The 24,952-nt window shown below is 43.7% G+C and overlaps 1 protein-coding gene across 1 annotated transcript in view; it reads left to right on the top strand.

Annotated features, from left to right (window-relative positions):
* LOC148442704 (TBC1 domain family member 14-like) overlaps positions 1 to 24,952 on the top strand; it is a gene marked incomplete at its 3' end in the record, with an annotated part of 106,648 nt that overhangs the window by 61,728 nt on the left and 19,968 nt on the right. The window contains exon 4 of the mRNA XM_088463553.1: positions 2,207 to 2,327. Coding sequence (XP_088319679.1) covers positions 2,207 to 2,327 — 121 coding nt within the window. The remainder of the gene's footprint in view (positions 1 to 2,206; positions 2,328 to 24,952) is intronic.

Below are 24,952 nucleotides of genomic sequence, written 5' to 3'. Positions count from 1 at the left end.
CACGCCTCTATACCCCAGCGTAAGCACCTCCAGTGTCCCCTGTGGAATCAGAGAAAAGGATTTACTGGTAGGTACCAAAATCCCATTTCCCCCCCCACCAACACCCCTATAGCCACACTTTTCTTCCTCATTTCTCTCCTGTAACACATTTCTTTGCTCACCTCCTGTAGTAACACATTCTAAGCTCCCCGGTCCCCACACCTGCAATAGGAGCAAGAGCTAATTGAAGATGGATACACGGGGACAGAAACACTACAATAGTATTCCAATCCCTGTCCCCCTGTATCAGACCTGCTTCCCAAAGGCTACAGGAAATGGCCTTATGGGCTACAGGTATGTGCGTCAGTGTTGTCTGTAAAACCCTGAGCAGTTCCCCAACCGGTTGAGGAAGATGTTTAGTTACCTTCGGCTTGAAATGGAATTCTACACCGAAGAGTTCTGATATATGTAATCTAAACATTTTCATTCTCATAATTGTTGCACACTGGGAATTAGTTACCAAAATGTAAACCTATATATAGGCACAAATGGTTTTAAGTAGAAATGGGTAATGGGAAACAAGACTCTGATGAACTGTGTAATAGCAATGATATGATATTAACTTCAGTTATTTTCCGTTGCTTAATTCTGAAACAGTACTTGCATTTTCATTATTGTGCCCTGTAGCAGTTCTGCCGTTCATGAAATACGTGTTTTTCGATTTGAGCTTATAAATCCCATACATTTGGTAAAATGGATAAAGTATTTTATATCAATGTAACATTGTCGCTCAATAATCAGATTCCCAAGTGTTGCAAATATGAAATACACCAGTTGAAAATTATATTTTATACACAGTCGTTCTGTAGAAATGTCAGAGTATCCTACCTATAGATACTTCACTCTTTGGGGAGGGGAGGTTAAAAAGTAACCACTGCAGTTAAGCTCCGTACACACTGATCGTCCTTCATGTGTTGGATGTTCGATATCGAACATCCAACAGATGCACCAACCCCCACACAACTATAACGACCCGCGATGTACGATCGCGGGTCCCTATAGTAACCAGGCTAACCTGGTCGATATCGACCAGGTTGGCCTACATGCATGGGCGATGGTCGATATCTATATGGACCATCCGTGCCCGCGCATCAACGATCGTTTGGGGGTTGGCAGGGCCCAAAAACAGGACGGCATGATCGATAACTATATATCGTTATCGTTCTTATCGTCCTGTTAAGTCTGACCGTGTATACGCACCATTATATGTAGTAATGCTGTAACTAGATATAATGTGGCATCAGAGTTCATACTTTACTAAGCTACAGTAATTCCAGCCAGCTTTTTATCTTTCCTCTAAAGCGATGTAATTTGTTGGCTGTTTCAGTTTAGATGCCAGATTGAGCCTCTGTGTAATTTGCATGGCTTTTTTTTTTTTTTTTTTAATAAATGCATGTGATCCTTATTCATTATAGAGTATTCTCTTAATTTATTACAAATGCTAGCGTGATTTAAACAAACTGCTTCAACTTGCTGCCTGTGGTTTGCTGCTAGTCCTAATGCGCCAATTTCCAAAAACTCTCTCCAATTCCAAACTACATCCTGGATTTTACCCATCCCTAATTGGTAATAATATCTTCTATACCAGTGGTTCTCAAACTCTCTCCTCAGGTCCCCACACAGTCCATGTTTTGCAGATCACATAGCAGGTGCACAGGTGTATTCATTGCTGACTAACATATTTTGGAAGATTCACAGGTGGAGCTAATTATTTCACTTGTGATTCTGAGGAGACCTGGAAAACATGCACGGTTTGGGGTCCTGAGGACCAAGTTTGAGAACCTGTGTTCTATAATATGTCTGTTAATACTGATCAGTTCCCTGTCATGGCTGATCTAGGTGGAGTTTGTATGTTCTCTTGTTTAGGTGGGTTCCTCCGACGCTCCAAAAGAATACTGTAGGTTAAATTGGTGGCACTACATAAATAAATAATAATCTGCTGACACCTAAACAGCATTGGTCCATTAAGAGTGTTATCTACATTGGGGCGACCTACCTACTTCTTCTTTTTTTTTTTTTTCTTTTTTTTTATGTTACATTTTTGTTAGAGTTTCCGCCCTGGATCCCTCCGCCATTACCTGATTCCAGCTGCCATAACACGTTGTTGGTTGCCCTACGGTGAAAAACCCCTTATTTATAGCTCTTCAACTGTTTTTTGTTCTTTTAGGAACATATTTGCCCGGAGGAAGAGCATCCAAGTGAAAGAGCAGAATGACCTTGGCTGGAAGTTATTTGGAAAAGTCCCTCCTCGTGAGACCCAGCAGAGCGATCTGCGGAAAGTACAAAAGGTATTTGTTTGTTTTCCCCTATTGATTACTTGCTTTTCTTACTCAGTGACAATTACGCCATTACTATCAGTGGGGGGATTTCAATTGGCATTGCGGGGTTGTAGCTCCTAGGTTAAGTGCCCAGCACTATTCAGTTGACTGCATCTCGTCCAGCACAACCTGGGAGATGGACCGCGTTGTGACTAATGCCGAGTTAATTACTGGGCGCGCTGCTTTTACTGCAAGCGGTAACACTGCGACCAGCCCTGAGGCCCTAGTTGACGTGGATTTCTGCTCACACTCATGGGTTTACTGCGTGAGCAATCGAATAGCTCCGGGCACCTAACCCGGGAGCTACATCACTGCGATGCCAATTGAATTCCCCCCCAGAGAGCTTGTTTTGTGCTCTTTTCACCCATTATCTTGTCACCTCTTGAAAGATGAGAATAGTCACTGAAATGCCTTATTTTTACCTTTATAGTGACACAGGCTTAATATGTTCCTGCAGTTTGCTCAGTTTAATGAACCACGATGTTGATTATTTTCTGAAAATTGTTTTACGAACACTTTTATTTGTCTATTTCTAACCCAGTGTACTACTGCATTGTATACACTATCCTGTGTGTTAGGAGACCAATGCCTATCTATGTTCAGGGCTGGTGCTAGGGTTTTCTGTCTCACTGGAAACGGCCAATGCTCTGCAGAGCAGGGGACTTAGAATATTGAATGTTTCCCACATCTGGAAAAGAAAAACATTCTGTACAGACAGGCTGGCCCTAATGCCGGGTCTAACTATTTACTTGGATCGCTGGCCCTATATATGTATGATAGGAATGGGTACGTAATCCCGCAAATCGGGATGCCTTCTGTCAATATACCGACAGCGGCATCCCGATGCTGAGGATCCCGACAAGGGTCGGGTAAGTATACTACCCTCCCCCCTTCTCCCCCTAACCCTCTGTTTGTACATCCTAAAACTAACCCTGCCCGTTATTGCCTAAACCTAACCCTACCCCCGCAGCTAAGTCCTCACCAGCCCCGCTATACTCTCGTTCGGAATTCTGGCGTCAGGATGTTACCTCCTGTCGGTATTCCAGCGTTGTTCTTCTAGCCGGGTAGTGGCATTCCGGCGCCGGGATTTCTTCAGCTGGGGTGCCGCATGTTGGTATTATAACTACATCGCGTATTGGTGTTCACTCTTGGTGCAGGGTGCTGATCAGAGAGGGGGCATATTGTAATTATGAAGTGCAACATTTTAGATGTGATGTATGGCTACAGCTACTATTTTTGCCCTTCAAAATTAAAATTTGCTTCCCTCTCTGATCAGCACCCTGCACCTAGAGTGAACACTATCGTATGATGTATTACATACACTGCACTTTGAGGCAGACTAAAGCTTGTTATTATACCTCTTCCATGGGCTGGCCACACTCGCTCTAAAATAAAACATTTGGAAATCCTATGCCCCTGCTCATCCACAAGTACATGATGTGACTTTGATTGAGAGATGTTCTCTCCCCTTTTGCTGCCTTATTCTCTCAGGGGTGGGAGCAGGGGCATAACTAGGTATTTGAAGGCCCCATAGTAAAAGTTTGTAAAGGCCCCTATGTACCACCCAATGCTGAAAAATGTATATAACACATGTAACTTTGACAAGGAAGATGGGCCCCCTTCAGCTCTGTGCCCTATAGCAGCTGCAACCCTTGCACCTGTGGTAGTTACGCCCATGGGTGGGAGATATTCAGAAGTAATTCATGTTGGTAGCTGCTCCATCACTTCAGTAATATCACTCAGGTGCATGTAAGGGAGGGCTTATTCTATACAAGAAACAACAAAAAGTAATTCTCCAGCACTCAAAATGAAATCCGCAAAAAGATTTGAAAAACTACATGGTGGTAGATAATTCATAGATCTCAGTTGCATATTTTTGCAAAAATATGGCTAAGCCATATCACGGCTTATCTGATACTGGAAGTCCCTATCACTTGGTCAGAGTCTGGGGAGCAGAACCCAAAAAAAGCCAGCAAAGGCCAGCCACCCCAGGGAAGCACACCAGTGAAAGACTGTAACGCATCTGCCGCACCCACCGCTCAGTCATAGTGGCCACTCCTTTTTTTTTTTTTTTTTTTATCTTGGCTATTCATTGATGGTAGAGACCAGCCCCATTGAGAGCGGATTGTTATCTCCTGCCGATGTAATGAATGCCATATCCTATCCATGGAAAGAGCAGGGAGTTTGTGCTTCCTTTAAGAAGTGAGGACTGCAGTACAGCCTTTAGTAACTGATTATGTGCATGGTACAGGGTTGGAAAATCTATATTGTCTAGATAGTCAAAAGATTGACACCAGATGGTTGACATGCAAATGGTCGATGGGTAAAAGGTCGACATAGACTTAGGTTGACACATGGCTTTTTATGATTTTTAGGGTTAGACACTTTGTAGAGGGTAGGCTGCGGAAGGGGATGGTCAGGGTTATGCACTAAGGGAGGCTTAGGATTAGGGTTAAAATAACAAGTGTCGACCTTTTGTCCAGGTCAACCATTTGACCTTGTTGACCTTAGTCCATGTCAACCATTTAACAGACAACCATTTGACCCTGTCTACATATTGCCTGTCTACCATTTGGTGTCTTACTTTTGACTGTCTATCTAAGTAAATACTGTTGCTCTTTCAAGCCACACCCAAATGCATGGTCTTCTGTCACCCTCAATCCCGGTCTAGATCAGATGACATGACTTTAATGCCTGCTGGTGTAATCACAAAAGAACGCATCTGTTTCTGAAGTATAAATCCAGTCCCATCTTACGGGATACAGTCAAAATGCTGACAGGCAGGAAGCCATCTGACTAAATCCTGGCGTCTAAATAACGGCGCGGGACTAAAGACAGGCGTCGAAATCCCGATGCCCGTCTATATCCCAACGGCAGGATATAGACCGACTGCTTCCCGGATGAAGGTAAGCCGGGCAGAGTTAGCGATTACCCGCTTTTAGGTTTAGGGACCACCCCGGGAGGTTTAGGGTGCGGGGAAGGGGGAGGTTAGGGTTAGGCTCCACTAAGGGAGGGTGAGAGGGGGGGGGGGGGTTATGGTACTTACCAACCCCAGTTGGGATCTTCAGCGTTCAGGCTTGCGGCTTCAGGATTTAGTCAGACTGCTTCCCAGTTGTCGGAAATTCATACCCAACCCTATCTGACTTGTATGTTATCAAAGGTAGACTGTCATCTGCCAGTTGGGCTATGGGACAGCCCACCAGTGTCCTTGATTCATGGGGGTTAGTGTACATTGGAGGAAATGGTAGGTTGGGACTAATTGTCTTTGAGATCAACATGGGATTCTGTCTCATTTCCATTTGAGGGGCCGTTGGTGTTCTCAGGGTGAATAGAGATTTGTGTTTAATCCCAAATTTAATCCCATTCCTTCACAGTAATCCATAGGCTGTGTTTCTCAAATTGTTTTCCCTTGGGATTGACAGAGAAGGACTTTGGACCTGATTCAGACCCGTTCGCTAGCAAGCGATCGCTCGGAGCGAGCAATGTTTTTCAATGTGCGCATGCTTCATAATGCGCGTGTGCGAACTAGTACGAGTGATGGGGAAACTCTCTCGCCAAGCATAGACAGCCCAGCTGAATGAGTGACAGGTGAAGCAGTTTGTGGGTGGTAACGGGCAGGCCACTGGAAACGGGGAAGTGGAGGTGCGAACGCAGGCGTGCCTGGGAATTTATACACCGTTTCAGAGGCATGCATAATTAACAGCCAGCGTCATAGGACTCGTCACTTGCTAGAAATATACACTGAACTGCTCGCAGTGCTTATGGCAGGGTATAGTCAACCTTAAGCGCTATGAGCGCATGCGATGGTGCTCGATGTACCAGTGGTTTCATGCCCTTCCTGGAGATGACGTACGCAAGTGGGCGTATTAAGACAGGCTGGTGGGCGTCTACAAACACAAAGTGATCGCTCGCCAAGACATAGTGGGCGTGCTTATGACTTTCCCTGCGAGCGGCTGCCTTGACGTCACTTAGCCGACTTTCCATACGCTGGGAGCGAGCGATCGCATCTAGCGAATGGGTCTGAATTGGGCCCTTTGGCCTAATTTTTGGTGGTTATAGGACACAGACACAACAGCTGTGCATGCAGTGTTAAACTTCCCTAGAGTTAGTAACATTTTACATAATTTTCGAAGTGGTGCTCAAAAATATATTTCATACATTTTCTCTTCATTTTATCTTTTAGCTAATACAAGAAAATCTAAATATGGTTTGTGTGCCTTTTTAAGCTGTAAGATGTGCAGTCTTGTTTTTTTTGTTTTGCTTTGAGCAGACTAATCTAGGGAGATAAAAATCTGTGCCTAGGGTCGTCTTTGTTTTGTATTTTGTATTCCAACATGTTTTCACTCCTTGCCAAGTTGACTTTGCCAGATTCTTTTTCAATGACAGATGACGTTGCAATTTTGTTTTTCTACACGTTATGTCTTCATATATGGGGTAAGGGGATCATAGCAAAGGTGGTGCCTTACACCCCGTTAGATCGGACCAATTAACTTACCCATGTGTGGGATTAAACTGCATATGAATCCAGCCATTTGGGGATGAAGGGAAATGGTCGGATCTAAACACAGATCACACTTCAATGAAGCCTGATGTGATGATGTAATACTGAACATTAAAATTGCTGTAGATTGCGGAAAGCTTGATTCCAAGTGAGCAGTTATTGTCACTATGAAGTCACCATGATTTCCTCTATAGACTGGGGAATGACCCTGTGAGAGACCCCCACCACCAAATACACACGAGCATTTTAAAACTTTCTTTCCCACTAGGTCCTTCCAAGACCCCCACTCCCCCCCAACTAATTCATGTGATCCTTTGATTTGGGGAACTAGTCAATAAATTGTTGGGGTAGAGTGTTTGTTTTATTTTCTTCCTCCCCTCTTAAAACTTGCCCGTTGTACCATGTATACATAAAATATAACTATTTGTTGCAGTATGCTGTCAAATAAATGTCCTGAAAAGAAACAATGTAAAATTTGCATGAATAGACATAAAAAATGTGTTTATTTCAAGTGCACATGATGATTCCCCCCCCCCCCCCCCCCCAAAAAAAAAAATGAGTTAGGTCATGAAAGAATGAAGACCTTGTAATTAATGAGCAGTTCAGCCGATACGGAAGCTGGACCCAAAGCAAATGGAATTATGTCACGTTTGGCAACACACATTGCACATTTCCGTCATTAGATGTTTAGTCGTGAGCATCAATTTTATCGCACAGCCATCAGCTTGTAGGATTCGTATTCAAAAATCCTTTAATTTAACTCAAACTATTGTACATAGTTAATAGTCACCGAAGGGTAGTCGGTGGTAGTGTTATTTGCGGAATGACCATATTGCACATGCTGGCGGCGTAAAACGCTGCTAGCCAAAGCTTTAACAAAACTTATTTCATTGGCACTTTTAACAGCGCATCAGATGCGTGTTCATTAATGTGTCTTGAAGCTTCCATGCAACATAATGTGTTAATATATTTAAGAAATTTAATTTCAATGATCAATATTTCTGCACTTATCTGAAAAAACAGGTGCACTTTTTGCTTAATTTCAGTTGTGATGGTGCTGGGGTTTATTTCACACACTTGTGCTCACTTCTTCCAGGCTGACCACCCAGGGCACGTTACTGTACCAGGGAAGGGTACACACTACCTTCTAGGGCAGGGGTCTTCAACCTTGGCCCTCCAGCTGCTGTGGAACTACACATCCCAGCATGCACTGCCATAGTTTTAGCATGCTGTTATATCAAAAAGGTGGCAGTGCATGCTGGGATGTGTAGTTCCACAGCAGCTGGAGGGCCACGGTTGAAGACCCCTATTCTAGGGGTTCACCAATCATTCAAATTACTGTAGGTACAACAGTACTTTGTTGTTCAGCAGTGTACCAAACTAAAACCCACCCTTTAAAACTGACGTGGGCAATTATTTCAGCTGTGGGGCCACTTAGCAAATGTAAATAAGGACAAGGGTCGCACAGAGAAGGGTGAGCAGGTAGGGGAGATGGGTAAAGAGATGTGCTGGGTGACAAAAACAAAGGAGAACATTTATCAAATTTTGGAGAGAGATCAAGTGGATACGTTGCTCGTAGCAACCAGTTGGCTTCTGTCATTTTTCTAGCCTGTAAAATGACAGCAGCTGATTGGTTGGTATGGCCAACTTCTCCACTTTCTTTCACCAAGATTTGATAAGCTCCCCCTAAATGACCACTTGCTATCGCTCTTTGGAAACAGACAGTGCATGGCCCATGCTCTCCAGCCCCCACTTGGTGGGCTCCATATAACTGGGGGAGGGGTAAAAGGACATATTTTGGCCAGCCCTACTTTAAACCTATGACGGTCAGTTTTGAATTGATTCCCACCCTTCTATCCCCAGAGGACTGAGGTAATCTTTTCTCCATATTTCTAGAGTCACAGCTGCTTGATCTGACTTCATCCCCTCTATCAATGCTTGATCTGACTTAATCCCCTCTATCAATGTGGTAGGAGCCCACCAAGTTGCGAGAGTCACAGGGTGTAATGATCTGCAGCAGTGGTAACAATATGCCTAGTCCAGCAGAAGAGTCACTCTTCCTAGCATAGACCCTCTATCCTTTTAAAGCAGTGGTTCTCAACCCCAGTCCTCAAATACCTCCCGAAGGCTATGTTTTCTGGATTTCTTCAGTCATTCACAGGTGAGTTAAAAAATTTAGCTGGGTCTGTAAATACCCCACCTGTTTCCACAGACAGACATCCCAAAAACATGACCTGTTGGGGTGAGCTTGAGTACTGGAGTTGAGAACCACTGCTTTAAAGGAGGACCCAGCCGCTTTATTCCCATGCTCTTAGATTTGACACCCGTGAAGGATTAATAGCTTTCATAGGTGACCATAACGGTGCTGTCCCTTTTCAGAGCCACACATGCACCAGACCCCCAGCTGTTATGACTCAGGGATTTCTAGCCAGTCACAGCCAGAACAATGGGGGTCTCGCTTAATTTAATGAAGGAGCTGGGACCAGGTTAGGGCTAGGCAGCTCCCATTTTAGCCCATTACATGTTTTTCCCCTGAGATTAAGCTTTCAGCTCATTGGGACACCCTGCCTTAGCGGTGGGATAGGTTAGCATGTCATCAGGACCTTCCAGTTCATACGTATAATAACTAGAGATGTGCGCCGACCCCCGTGTTTTGGTTTTGGATATGGATCTGGATTGGTTATGCCAAAACCTCACCTCCATGTTTTGTTTTTCGGGTTTTGGATCTGGATTTTTTCTTAAAACAAAACAGGTAAAATCACATAAAATGGGCCTTTTTTGTTCCTACGCTATTAATAACCTCAATAACATTAATTTCCACTCATTTCCAGTCTATTCTGAACACCTCACAATATTGTTTTTAGGCCAAAAGGTTGCACCGAGGTAGCTGGATGACTGCTAAGCGACACAAGTGGGCGGCACAAACACATGGCCCATCTAGGAGTGACACTGCAGTGGCAGACAGGAAGCCAATCAGCGTTATGGTGCCCAATATGCATGTAGCACGGACTCGGGAGATCCGTGCTACATGCATCTGTGTGATTGACATAGACCTCGGACAGGTCAGTGAGACCAGTCTGTGCTGCTGTGTATTTCAATTACACAGATGCACGCACGGACCAGGAGATCCGTGCTACCTGTCTGTGCTGCGGTATAAAAAAAAACAACAACAAAAAAAAACCCTGTGTAAAGAAAAAATGGCATGCCCCCCCCCTTTCAAAAAAAAAAAAAAAAAGAGCAACCAGCCCCAGGCATTAGTGACCCAGTGCTGGGTGTGCTTAAATACAAAGGACAAACGACGTAGGGGTCCCCGTACTTAAGCACAACCAGCACCACGAACTTATATCGTTCTATAGAACAGTATATCCTGAATGACAGCTTGGCTGCGGAATTTCACCATGGAAACCCCGACGCTAAGCGTTCATTGGCTGAGAGAGGTCATCCCCCATCTCTCAGCCAATGAACGGCTGACTCCATTGTAGTCAATGGAGAGCCGCAGGATTATTAAAGTTTACCCTGCGGTTCCCACCATTGGCTACACTTGGGGGTACCGTTCTATAGAGCGGTACTTAAGTACGTGGATCGGGATTTTCGTTTTTTTTTTTTTTTTTTTGCCAAGTCCAGGTATGCCTACTTCGGACCGAAGAGGACAGAACCTTGCATAGGAGACGGTGAGCATGGGATTTTTTTCACAGGTCCCCTATGGATACTTTACCGGAGAAGTGGACCGATGGCTATAGGGCTACATAGGTGAGTGTGTGTGTGTGTGTGTGTGTGTGTGTGTGTGTGTGTGTGTGTGCACATGTATGTTTAATAAACTATACTGTCACGGTGTGTGTCCTGTGGTTTGTTTGTTTTTTACTTTTTTTTTTTTTTTACAGGTACTAGTGGGCCCTTAATGCCATGCATGCTGGTACTTTGGTTCTCCACGTACCAGCATGCGGGGTAGGCTTGCTGGGACCTGCAGTTCTAAGTCTAAAGACAATGGGCCTGATTCAGAGCCGTTCGCTATTTGCGGTCGTTCGTTCAAAAACAAGGGGTGGCTATTCAAATGATCCGTTCGCAAATTGCAGTCTGTTCACACCTCGAAGTCTGAACGAGCGAGCAAAACATACGCTCGTTTATTTGATAAAAATGCCCCCTGGCCGCTCGCACCATACGTCATGTCCGCTATTTATTAGATTAATCGAGTACATCGTACAGCGTATGAACTGCTCGCTATTCTTGTGGTTGGTTTTTTCAACCGCTATTTTGCGCGCAGTTCTGAGTTAAAAAAAAACAAGTGACGTGGTCAATGACGCTGCTGTTTTAATTATGCACTCCCTTAAAACGCCCGTTTTGACCTTTAAGCACGCCTGCGTTCGAATTCCACTCCCCCGTTTTCAAGCACCTTCCCCTGTTACCACCCACATACGCCTCATTCTGTCACTCAAAATAGCAGGCACTCGCTATATAGCGTACAAACTATTTTCGGCCGCACTGACTGGTTCGCGCATGCGTACTAAAAACCGTACGCATGCGCGGATGTGCGAACATCGCTCGGAACGTGCATACTGCCGCTAGCGAGCGGCTCTGAATGAGGGCCAATGTTTGCTATTATTTATTTACACCACACCACACAATCAACCCGCCACCAGGGCTGCCCTGGAGAGGAGGACCCCATTCTTTTTATTTTTTTACCGCTGCAACACAGACGGGTCTCACGGACCCGTCAGTACTCTGTGTCAATGACACAGATGCAAGTAGCATGGATCTCCTGGGTCCGTGCTACATGCAAATGAGCATCATAATGCTGATTGGCTGAGAGCCGTGACAGACGGCTCTGTCAGCCAATCATCGCTTTGCCCATTGAAGGCAAAGGCATTTTTAAAAATTGCCGCTCGAGGCAAAACCTCAAGATCCGACACAGAGGATCGAGAGGTTTTGCCTTGATTAGGGAGGAGAGATCCGAGGGGCGCCTCAGATCGCCGCGGATCCCTGAAGTTCAGGTGGGTTCGGTTCTCAGGGAACCAAACCCGCTCATCCCTAATAATAACCCACCTGGTAACACTACAATAACAATGTAACTACCCACAACACTCTTTTACAATGTGCTGCATGGAATACGTTGCAGCATAAAGGGTAGAGCTATATTCCTTCATTGTAGCAACATTATTACATAATTACAAACCACACCACAGTTGCATCATAAATGTTAGAAACATGAGATAAAGTTGCCTACATGTAACCGGACACTGACCCCCTCCTGCTGGCAGCCTGGGAAACTTGAGGATACTATATTATAGTATTTTAGTTTATACTCTGTGAGAAGGGCCTTCTCATTTTAAGTCAGATGTACTAAGCCATGAAAAGTGATAAAGCGGAGTGATAAAGTACCAACCAATCTGCTCCTAACCACCTTTCTTCAAACACAGCTTGTAAAGTGGTTGGAGAGTGATAGAGTACCAACCAATTAGCTCTTCTTTATAACTTCTAAAGACTTAGTACATCTCCCCCTCATCTCATCCATACTTTGTGGAAATGCTGTGCCACCAGCTCTCTTCATACACTGTATGTCCATGTTGCCTGGAGCAGTGCAGTTTAGCGTTTCATAAATTAGTTGCTATGTTACAGGTCAGGTATTCTGTATATACTGTATGGGACATTTCACTCAGAACCTTTTAAAGGGGGTTTTCCACTTTATACCACCTTTCTGCTGAATGCACACCTTCTTCAATAATAGTCCTCTGGTGGGATTCTCTCCAATGGGAGATTTTTTTTTTTTTTTTTTTTTTTTTATATATTGTAGATTTTTAGGCATGGATGGTGCTTTTAAGGGGTTTATCCACTAGACGATAAAGTTGAACGATAACGAATCGTTTGATAATCTTTTGAACATCGTTTGAAAATTTGGTCTTTTAGACATCTATCATCGTTCAAACATGCTGGTCAACCTGACGATATCGTCTGGTTCAGCATGTTTGCAGATGATTGATTGTGCCTGCACTGAACGACATATCGTTCAGTGTGGGCACCCTGCAGTGTAGTGAACGACTTAACGATATCGTTCAGTCTTTTCACTGTCAGGTAGTGGATACCCGCCTTTAAAACATAAACCCCTTATGAAGAGACCCATGAACCCAGAGGGTTGTGGATAAAGGACATCCCGTACCTGTATACGTAAGATATTGCTAGAAGTTGATTGTTTACAATGGGACACATCTCTACCTGTCCTCTTTAGAAAGTTTAATAATTCCCCCCCACCCCTCCAGTAAAGGGGGCGCTGTGTGGACCTGTCAAATTTCTGTTTATTATCATTCTCACTTGTAGCTTCCTCTTATTTTATCCCCAGCATCTCCTGGCCTCTCCTATCTCTTCCCTGGCTCTTCCCCATGAGCCAATTCCCCTTTTTTGGGTGGATCATGTCCCTTTGAAAAATGAGGGGGTCGCCGATGCTCTTTCCTGCACAGGGCACCAAAAAGTCTAGTTACGGCTCTGCCTTCAATAGTAAAGTGATATACAGAAGTCACATTGTTGCTAGAAAATAAAAGGTTTTCATTTTACACCTCTAAATATGTTCCATCTTTCGCTAACCACGTGGAGGCACGTAGCTGGAAACTAGCATACCCTGGAACAGTGTGGGCAGCAACTAGCTGTCATATTAGACTGAGATAATGTTAGTTGAAATATTCGTTTCCTGACATAAGGAGATTTGAAGTTCAGGATGTGCTATATCCGGACTTAGGGCCTGATTCAAATGTAGACGCTATACCGATATTTACACAGATTGAGTGATTGCTATTGTTCATGTGTGTAAGCCACACTGTGCACGCGCAGCGATTTGTATTGCGATTACGCTGACGCAGAGGATTCACTCGCAGAGTAGGTGGACAGGTAGTCAGCGTCTGGGGGTGGTAATGGGAGGCGGTTAGAGAAACGCAGGCATGTTGGACCGTTTTCTGGGCGTGTATAAATTTGCCACCGCGTTCTTGCTTGCGGCAGGAGAGCCCTCTGCGTGTCCAGAGACCCGCTGTGTCTCCGGCAGAAGGCTGATGGCCGCCCGATCTGTGTTTGATGTTTCTGGTTTCGTGCGCGATCGGTGGATGTGAGATGCTGTCAGTGGGCGTCTCTAATCACTGGACGGCGATGGTGAGTCATCAGCATATTTTCACAATTGCAATCCGTGAGAGATCTCGGCTGAGATGGCATTTGCGTCCATCTCTGAATCGGGCCCTAATTCACTTGATGCACGGCAATGTATAGGAGCTGGCTGTTGAAATTAGTAAGCACAGAGGCTTTAAACACCTCCAAATATGGTGGTCTTTCTTTTTCCCCCCATGGTTGGTTCACATTATGGGCCTGATTTAGATACGCACGCAGTGCCGATGATGAGTTGAATTATTTATTTGCTACTGCGTGTGCACAAAAATCCCTAAAAACTCCATGTACGTTGCACAGTGTGCCCTCAAAGCCACATTGCTCCAGATAGTGCCACGGTTTCGTCTGAATGGCAAGTACGGGGAAACCTTTAAATCAAAGTTAAACTACTTGTAGATATCCAAACACGTTTAACTAATGAGACAAGTGTCAGTATACACAGATGGTTTACACATGTCATTACGTTATTTGCTATTTAAATTATGGTTTGGGACAACGTGGCTGTGAACACTCTAAACGTAATTATATAAATTACATAGGAGTTTCTGAAGCAATGATGCAATCACAGTACAGTACAGAGATTATCACAGGGACAGATATCGGGGCTCTGTTCAATTCAGAACATTGGAGAGGTCCCTAGGGATCGACCTCAACTGGAATGCTAATGGTGGGGAGAGTTAAATAGTAGATAAGTGAAAGTGTTTTGAGGCAATTAATTGTTTATTTTGCTATTGGGTCGTTCCAGATTCCATTGTATGTTTTATCGCTTATTGACGTCTCAGCCTCAGCACATTTGGAACATGAAAGGTTCGCTCCCTTCTGCCCTATACAATACAAATACATTGTTTGCATATTGATTGTAAAGGTTACCTGTGTCATTCACACTTATTCAGTCTTGCTCTAAGCATTTCTATGACGCAGTATTTGCACTCCGTTTTTTTTTTTCCTTCCAGTCTGTAGTATAAGTGGTTTAACTATTTATCCTTCTAATAGGCTTATAAATCTGTATTGTTGGCTCATTCACTTTTTGTTGCAGTAAAAAAGGGACACTTTTTTTTTTTTTTTCTAACTGAAGCAGGGTTTCCGGATCACCCCGATATTTCCCCATAACCCTTTTTCGTCTGTCTGTCGTTGGCATCACCCCCCACCACCAGTCCCATTGGGCTGCAGCATGACGTCACAAAATGTCAGTAGCTATCCTAGCTATTCATATGTACTTTTGCATATGGATAGCTAGGAAATCATAAGGAATTTATCCTATTTATTCATGACCAATACACAAGCTAGCCACAACCAGTAAGAAGATATTTGTGATGCATACATTAATTGGTAATCTATTATTCATTTATAACTCTACCATAGTTATTCAGCAAAAACACAACAATGGGCCCGATTCATTATGGATCGCTACTGCGATTACGCACGCAGTCCCACTGTGAAAATATGCTAATGATTGCTGTCGCAATGCCGTCGCAGCCTAACATAAGGACGCCCACTTCACCTTACACACATCCGTAATACTTTTGCAAGTCTGCGAAACCATCGGTAACATCGAGTACCATCGGAGCCTCATGCACACTTGCACAATGTCAGACCTCACTCTGGAAATGCCAACCCCAACGCATGCAGTGAAAGCCCAAGCTGCGTATGGCATCGCAGTGGTTAATATATGCACGCACCTGTAACTGCATTCAAACGCACTGGCCCGCCTGCGTTTTGCCTTACCCCCCCCCCCCATCCTTACCCCTCCAGACGGTCACTTCCTGTCAATCACTCTGCGGTGGGTCCTTCGCACACTGCGATGCATGTGCAGTGTGCAACAATCGGCCGCCTGCGTGTATAATCGCAGTTGCGATCGGTATTGAATCAGGCCCAATGTACTTTGTTTTCCCAATCTGTTGTGTGAAGCCTAGCACCTATAAGATGTACAGTGAGGATAGAGGACGTGTGCGCCATTGTGTGGCATGATAGACTGTCTTTAATAAGTGCTATTTCTCTTCCTCCTTTTCTAAAAATAACTGTTCAAAGCACGATTCCTAAACCTACACTCAGATTTCCCACCTATTGTACTGGGAATAGCAAGCTCTGACAGATTTGCAGTTAGAAGAGCTTGCATAATTCCACGCATGGTGCATTACCTCTTCCAGTGTATTAATAATTGAAATGCAGAGACAATACCGGACTCGGCAGATGTATCAGCAGAAATGAGCTGAGGGAGTTCTAGATGAGTGACTTAAAAATAGAATCTGTACAGGTTGCAGACCGGGTTAAGCAAGAGCTGAAGAAACAAGACTGACTGCTGTTTTTAATAGGGCTTGTATATTGGTGGACGCCAAGCCTTAGAGAATACGTGCTGCTCAGATAATCTTGCTATTTATACCGCCTCACACCTTTTGGTCACGTGCTTTTCATAACCATCTCTTGTCATCTTTCAAGCCAGCAAATTTCATGCTGTCAATCACATGAGCTGAAGAATGCATGTAGCACATAAGACAATCTGACGGCAGGACAGTACCCAGTGACCCATGGCCACATAGTCCATTTTCTTGTAGTTTTATCCAGGTGATTATTATGGATACCTAATTAAAACCTCTATGCAATCCAGTCTATAACTTCTAAAATCCTGCCTATACCTTCTAAAATTGTCGCTATTTAGCGTATTGAGTCGCACAGTAAATAAATGCTTTCAGACTTTGAATGTGGTTCCAAAGCACAAAAAGTTGTTGTTCTATATAAAAACAGATGGTTACACGCTGTGATCTAAAGACAATTAGCGCAAATAAATCATACAGACCCAAGGTACAGTTGTTATATACGCACGCGCTCTGGGCCCAGATACCGGCATCAGCATTAGAAACCTCCGTTAACAGCACAGCAAGAAGACTCAAGACTGGGGTCAGAGAGCGCACATATATACTCTTACAGGGATAGGCAATACAATAGACAAGATTGACATGATTCCATTGGTTCTTCTTAAAGGTGCTTCTGTTACAGGATAGTTCATAGGTCAATTCGAATGGACACAAACAGCCTCTAACAACCCTTTGTGTCCTTTTTCCCACTGCATGCTAATCTAAGCTGCTAACATTACAGAGTACATTTTAATGTTTTAACTCTCTATAGTCCATAGTTTGCAGATGCATGTTGCTATCTTGTCACCGATGATACTGGAAATCTGTGGAGACACAGTGGATCAGTACAACACCAAACACTGTCTGCTTACCATGTACTAAACCTTAGATATCAAATAACCTTTATTACACAACATTAATAATTACTGCATAAACCTTGGATATTACACTTTAATGCTAGGGAACCTTTTATGGAAGTGTGTAAGTTTATATCTGAAATAGCAACTGTGTGTGTATATGTATATTATACGCATTGTGGGTACCCATGCGATTGTCTATGTGCATGCATGTACTTATCATGAATTTTATATATATATATATATATACATAAATATATCTGTGCATTACTTGGTTTTGATATTACTGGGCTACAACAATGACAGGCAATGTGTTTTCACGTGTCATCAAACGAGGCTTGATGAGATCACACAGGCAGGGCTAATTTGTTTAAGCCTCAGACTTAAAGACAATGGTTTATTTAGAATACAATTCATTTCTCCTTAACCACATCATATTAGATACAAGGCCTACAATGGCTAACGATAGCTTAGATGTCTAAAAATTGTTTCCCAATCCATTCCTTCTGAGTATATTAGTGTCTGTATTATACTTACATTTTCATAGGCATACTGTTCTGTGTGCAGAGCAAACGCTCACCATATCTTATTATCTTCTCTAATCACTTGTCACAGACAAATCCACAAAACCTGTCTCGGCATCAATGGATATTCAATGTAAGGATTTTTACCAGTTGTAGCTAAAAATGGCGTTTTGCGACCAGTCGCAAAATGGCGTCTTGCAGATCTTGTTTTTAAACAGATTCTGTCTTAGCCAGTCATCCGGCTTCGACATTATATATCTGTCACTGCATCTGTATATAATGGTTTTGTTGTGCTACTACTAGTCTTCCTTCTTCTCCAGGCTATTAGTGGCTTTAGTTTAGCACTCTTCGGCGTGTTGGATTAATGAACTTCCATTGATCCATTATCTGAATAAAATAAACCATGCTGTTTCAATCACCGAAAAACCTCATATATGTTTATAAAACCACAAAAGGCAGCATGCAACTCCCCCGTACTATAGCTAGCCTTATATGGCGGGCTTGGTTTTATAAAGACGGTCAGGCAGGTTCATTTAGCCGCAAACTTGGACTTGACTTTTTTTTTTTTTTTTTTTTATTGGGGGTGAAACCGATGGCTGTGTCTTTTTGCTATTTAGTTAGAAATCTCAAACCAGACGACATGGGATACTTTGGGCGAAATTGCAGCTTTTAGCTCTCACCCCTCAGACTAGGTGAAAACTAGGATAAAGGCCCTCATTCAGAGCCGCTCGCTATTTGCGGTCGTTCGTTCTAAAACAAGGGGTGGCTATTCAAATGAACCGTTCGCTAATTGTGGTCTGTTCACGCCTCTAAGTCTGAACGAGCGAGCAAAACTTGCGGTTGTAATTTTGAAAAATACGCCCCCTTGCCGCTCGCACCATACGTCATGTCCGCTATTAGATTAATCGAGTACATCGAACAGCGTATGAACTGCTCACTATTCTTGTGGTTGGTTTTTCCTACCACAATCTTGCGAGCAGTTCTGACTATAAAACAACCCAGTGACGTGGTCAGTGACGCTGCTGTATTAATTATGCACACCCATAAAACGCCCGCTTTGACCTTTAAGCACGCCTGTGTTCTGATCTCCACTCCCCGTTTTCAAGCACCTTCCCCTGTTACCACCCACATACGCCTCCTCCTGTCACTTAAAATAGCAGGCATTCGCTATATAGCGAACAAACGATTTTCGGCCGCACTGACTGGTTCGCGCATGCGTATTAAAAACCGTACGCATGCGCAGATGTGCGAGCATCGCTCGGAACAAGCGTACTGCCGCTTATGAGCGGCTCTGAATCAGGCCCAAAGTCCTTATTTTTAATGTGAAAATGTCAGGACACCGGGCCTGATTCATTACAGATCGCTATTGCTAAAACTTACGCAGACGGATGATTTTTGCATACTGCGTATACATCGCAGAGCACAAAGGCACCACTGCGGTCGCACAGCAGTCACGGAGACCACGCAGAGCCATTGCAGAGTGATAGGCAGTGAGCGTTTGGGGGTGGTTAGAAAAATACAGGCGTGTCTGTTTGAACGCCGTTGCGTAGGCGTGCATAAATTAGCCATTGCGATTGCATACTGCGTGCAACGAGGTTAGCAATTTCTATGTAAGGTCAGGGCTGCTGTAATTCTACTTGAGGAGCCGATGGTATTCGATGTTACCGATGTTTATGGAGGTTTGCAATGTATTACGGATGTGAGATAGCGGTAGTGGGAGGCAGTGGGCATCTATGCTGGCAGTGCGACAGCAATCATTAGCATATATTCGCAGCAGAACTGTGTGCGATAACGGAGCTGTGATCGCAATAGCAATCCTTTACGAATCAGGCCCACAGTGCTGCCTCTGATTGAGCCTTAATACTGTATTGAGGTCCTAGGGTCATTTCTAAAGGGGGAATTCGGTTGTTTTGCGCTGCCCGCAGCTTCCGTCTAAAGTGACAGTGGCAATTCAGGTGTTTGAGCTGATGGGCGCGAGTGCCGCGGCCACCCATTATTTCTGATTGCCCTCACCTGAGGTTGCGCGCAGACACCGGTGAAAAGTCTGGCGTTTTTGGCGTCCATACGCAGAGCACTTTGCACAGGTGTAGGCATTTTAGGTGTCTAAACTCGATGCATTTGGGCTCAACATGCGCAATAAGTAATAGGAGACCTTTAGCTTGCGCCCACCAGCACAAACAATATCGCCCCTAAGGATAATTAGGGGAAGCAACTGTGCTAACCCTATAGATCAGAGTTTCCGCCATTACTGTCCAGGTTTTAAGGATATCTATGCTTGAGTCCAGATGGTTAAATTAAATTGTTACTAATTAAGGGCCTGATTTACTACGGATCGCAACTACGATCGCGACTGCGATTACGCAGTCTGGCTGTGAAGATATGCTAATCCATTGCGATTGCTATGCCGTCGCAGCACTACATAGGGACGCCCACCTTGCCTTAGACACATACGTAATGTTTAGCAAGACTGCAAAACCATCGAAACAATCAAGTACCATCGCAGCCTCACGCACTTGCTCAAGCTCTGTCCTTACTCCCCCGAAACGGCACTTCTTGTCCATCTCTCTGCAATGGGTCTGCGTAGTCTCTGCGATCGCCGTCCCGATCGTAGTGGCTAGTTCGCATACTCGTGAATGCAACAATTGGCAGATTGCGTGTGTAATCGCAGTTGCGATCCGTAATGAATCAGGCCCTAAGTCACCTGTGTTCAAGCATTGGGTATTCTTAAAACCTGGACTGTAATAGTGGAATTTGGAAATCTTTGCCGCTCCCCAGTTATACCTCTTACTACAGCCAGCTTCAATTCATTTCATATTTGCTTATGTTGCGGTAACAGATGAAGGGCGGTATTCAAATAGTTTTGCATACGCGATAAAGTTTCGCCTGCCGGACTTTTCGCCTACATCGCGTATTTTAGCCGTGGAAACTTAATTGTGCGTTTACCCGCTATTCGCCCTGTTCAATTCCATTAGACATGAAAACGGTGACGCGCGAAGTCAGAACAGGCGAAAAGATGCAGAAACATTGGGGATCCGTGTAGCAGTGCCCGATTAGCCCTAATAAAACTGTTTGGGGTACTTAAGTTGGTACAATTGCCTCTATTTAGCGTCTTTGCACAAGTAGTGAAGAATGGCATAAAGCAGTATTTTTTGGAGAATATAACTAGTTCTGCCAAAGTTGGGGTACTTGAAAATGGGTGTAAGCATATTTTAAAGTCGCTAAAATTAACTTTTAAAAACGCACCTGCAGCAAGCGCCTGCAATCATAAAAACACCTCCCCCATACTTGCAGACCCCCAAAAAGTCTATTTCGCTACTTCTTATGTTTGTACCCCCACTTTGAACTTTTTCGCCCCCAAATTCAAACTACTTTTTAGGGGTGTTCCTCACTCTCATTTTTTTTTAAGGGATTTGTTAACGCAGTTATCATTTTTGGGGGCCTGTTTCAAGGGTTCGGAGTGGTTTCCCCACCTTTGCACCCCAAAATAAAAAAAAGCACCACTTTTCTCCTGCTATTCAGAGGCAAATCTTTTTCGCCTATTACATTGCATTGACTTTGTGCGTATGCGAAAAGCGGATTGGAATTGAATACGGAGATAAGTTTCCGTCTGGTGAAAAGTTGCAATCGGCGATACTTTTTTCGTGGATTTTTTTCTTTTCATTTCTAATTGACTACGGCCCAGAGTGTGAAAATTGAGGGAAAGAATAAAGTGTGACCTCCTGGAGTGCAGATTTGGCACAGACCCTCCCTGGGTAACGCCTAACTATAGTGGTGCACATATCTGTTTATGAAATGTTTGTAGTAAGCACAGGCTGTGTAATGGTTAGCATTACTTCCTCACAGCACTGAGGTCATGGGTTCGATTCCCACTATGGCCCTAACTGTGTGGACTCCGTATTTTCTCCCTGGGCTTGCGTGGGTTTTTTCCGGATGCTCCAGTTTCCTCCCACACTCCAAAAATATACTGGTAGGTTAGTTGGCTCTCAACACAAATTACCGTGTGTCTGTGTACACATGTGATGGGGAATATAGATTGTAATCTCCACTGGGGCAGGGACTGATGTGAATGGCCAAATATTCTCTGTAAAGCGCTGCGGACTATGTGTGCGCTATATAAATAACTGGTAATAAATAATAATAAGCAGGATATGCGAGTGTTTCATCAGAGTGAGCTGTGCTTGCTGTGTACCAGTGGCCGGCTGCTGCTTTACACCCTACTGTGATTCAGCAGTCCTGACCGGTCTGCAGCTGTGACGTCACAGGATTCCACCTAATAAGTAGTAAGTTGGCCTGTAATGGCTTAATGCTGCAAAACAGATGGTCAGATAATTGGCCAAATCCTACCGCAGGGGGGAGATGGCTGGTGAAAAACCATAAACAGTATCTTAAATCTTCAGGTTCCCTGAAGAGAGAAAATGAACACACAAAGTGGTTTAAAAACTATATTATACTCGTCTGTCCATTATCTTTAGGGTTTCTAGTAATTTAGTAAAGCATGGAACTTTCTTGCAGTTTGCAGAGCCTGTCTCTCAGGCCAATCAGATGATATCTATTAAAAAAAACAAAAACAAAAAAACTTGCATTTAAATGTTCTGCACTCTCTGCTTTATAGGTGAGTGGAGTAATTATAGAATAAATCTTGTACCCTTGTGTGCTTGGCTGATCAGCCTTCCTCGTGCGGTTAGGTTGGCTTTCTTTCTCTCCAGATTTCAGTCACGTCTGTTTATTCCTTTTGACGTTCCTCATCAGATCTATCATTCGGTAACATAACCTGGAGATTTGAAAAATGCTGTAGTATTTTTACTTGCAAGTGGCATCTTCCATTTATCAATTGGGAGGGAATGCTGGGACTTAATAGTTTTGGCCACAGCAAGTGCATTTAGAATAGAAAAATATGAGAGAGGGAGAAAAAAAAAGAAAAAAATGTGTATTTTTTTTTTCTGTTTGAAAACCTGCATTGTGTTTATCCAGAGTCAGGGGTTTAATCCACCTGCGTCTAGTGGCCCAGGAGCTGGCAATCTGTAATGCAACCTCCCCTCATACTACGAAAGGCATGAGAGGAGGCTGGAGCTAGATGATTGGATATCTTCTGTCTGCAGCTGATTGAAATGGCTGTTGCAGCCTGCTCTCCCGTCTCCCAGCCCACTGTGCTCTTTAAAGAAAGGAGCTGACAGGAGGGATGCACGTGATGGGCCTCTGAGGGGATCCTGGTATATTCTCCTGGGCATGCTCTGCTAGCTGGCTGAATCTCCCCTGCTATGGGAGCCCTAGGATGCTTTCTCTGCAGCCGGTCTCTTACACACAGGGCCTGGTGTGATGTAAGTCAGGATGGGGCAGCGGATTCAATGTCTGTGAGGGACTGAAGCTTTCATGGTGAGTGCAGGCAAGCATCACTATAGTGATTGCTGATTACTCGCTGGGCGTGACCTTTACCATGGGACAAAACACAAAGTGCCCCTGTGCCTGGGATCCTCACCTTATTCCAGGTGACCTTGCCGGGTTCAGATGCAACAATAAGATCTCATCACTGTATGTATTTCCCCTGTGTTTCTAAAAATCTGTTCTGTCTCTCTCAAGGACATTTTTAACTGCTTCATTACAGAGCATGTCGCTTACATAGGTTGTATATTCTACATTTTGTTTCGGCTCTGTAACTTTTAGGTATTTATTGACGCTCTCCTTTCATTTGGATTTGGAAAGTGTCCTAATGTATCATTTCTATATGTTTGCATCCTTGCTTGAAACCATAACCTCTGTCCTAGTCATCCCTTGTGTTTTGTTAGTGCATGGCTTGTTCTCTGTTATTGGTACCAGCTAAACCTAACAATGCCCTGGCTGTTTGTGATTAATTGTATCCTGGGCTTTTCCAGTACTGCATTACTGGCAACCTATATTGCCTCCGTCTGGGTAAATAAAAAGTGTTTGTCATCAGAATGAGCCCGTGAGTGTCAGATGAAAGTGATCCCTGTTTCCTGCTCATTCGCGTTATGTAGCCTGACGCTGGCCCCTTTTTTGGATGCCTCTAAAAGTGTTTGATAGGAAGCTGACTGTAGGTATGAAGGCTGAGCAGGGAGACAAACTGCTAATGATTTATTAAGGTGCTTTCTTGAAGCCTTAACTCTATTGAAAGGCTCAGTTTTGTAAACTTACACCATATGGGAAGACCGTGTGCGTCTTGTATAATTAATGAATCTGTGAGAGCAGCAAGACTGTATCATGTCCCATAATAGGCGTATTACCAATCCAGTCATCATTTGCTAGTGAAAAAAATAGAGAGAATAATATAATTTTTCTCCGTCTCTGTGCTCTACTACTTCTCTTGCAGTATAATTATGTTTTACCTTGGTTACGGCTAAGTTATTTGTTTTCAAACAATAGGTAACAAAAAATTTTGTAATTTTTGCTTTTTTTTTTCCCCAAAGGGAAAGGAAATAGTGATTCTGATTTTACAGACACAGTTTAATTTCTGCCTTCTCCTCTTACAATGCAATCAAGGTCTCAGATTGTACTTTGGAATTTGGCATTTAGTTCTGAGAGCCTTAATGTATAGCTTTTCTGTTCTCTTTATTGTGTCATATAAAGGTGCAAAGTTTTGGCTTTGACCAACCTACGCTCTGATGTAAGTTGATGGGTGTTGGACAGATGCCAGGAGAAGTGGGGCGCCAGTGCACCTGAGAAATTACAGCTGGTGACTAACTTTTATAGCCGTCCTTTATATTGAAGCTAATCGTTGACTGTCTTGCCCGTGTCCTACTGGCTCCTATATTTGACAGACTCCTAAATTCTGTATTCCCTGCATCCATGGACTAAACTCATAATATACTAATTATTAATGCCCATTGTTATTGACTCTGCACTTTCTTGGTGCATTAATAAAAAAGAAATAGTCAGTGGACACGTGATGTAATTAAAAAAAAAATAATAATTTATTATTATCTTCTCCTTACATTTACCTTGTTTTTACAGCACAGGTGTAAAAGTTACTGCTTGTTATTACAGGATTTTTTTTTATCTGATTTTAACACCATCAGTTATGGTCTGCTGCCATATTTTGCCCCAGTGCCTTTCCCCTTTTGCTGACTACACCAGGGTAGAGCCTCGTGCCTGGCCAAACCCATCAGACAACGGCAGCGGTATCTAATTCGGTCACACACATGTTGGAAGTGATTCAGCGCATGGGCATGTAGGGTCTTTCCCAGGCCATTTTTCGACTGCATTTAGCAGC

Source organism: Taudactylus pleione, unplaced genomic scaffold (assembly GCF_031769625.1).
Source record: "Taudactylus pleione unplaced genomic scaffold, aTauple2 ptg001408l, whole genome shotgun sequence".
Taxonomy (NCBI): domain Eukaryota; kingdom Metazoa; phylum Chordata; class Amphibia; order Anura; family Myobatrachidae; genus Taudactylus; species Taudactylus pleione.
Note: the sequence above shows the minus strand (reverse complement) of the source record. Positions and strands in the feature narration are given on the sequence as shown.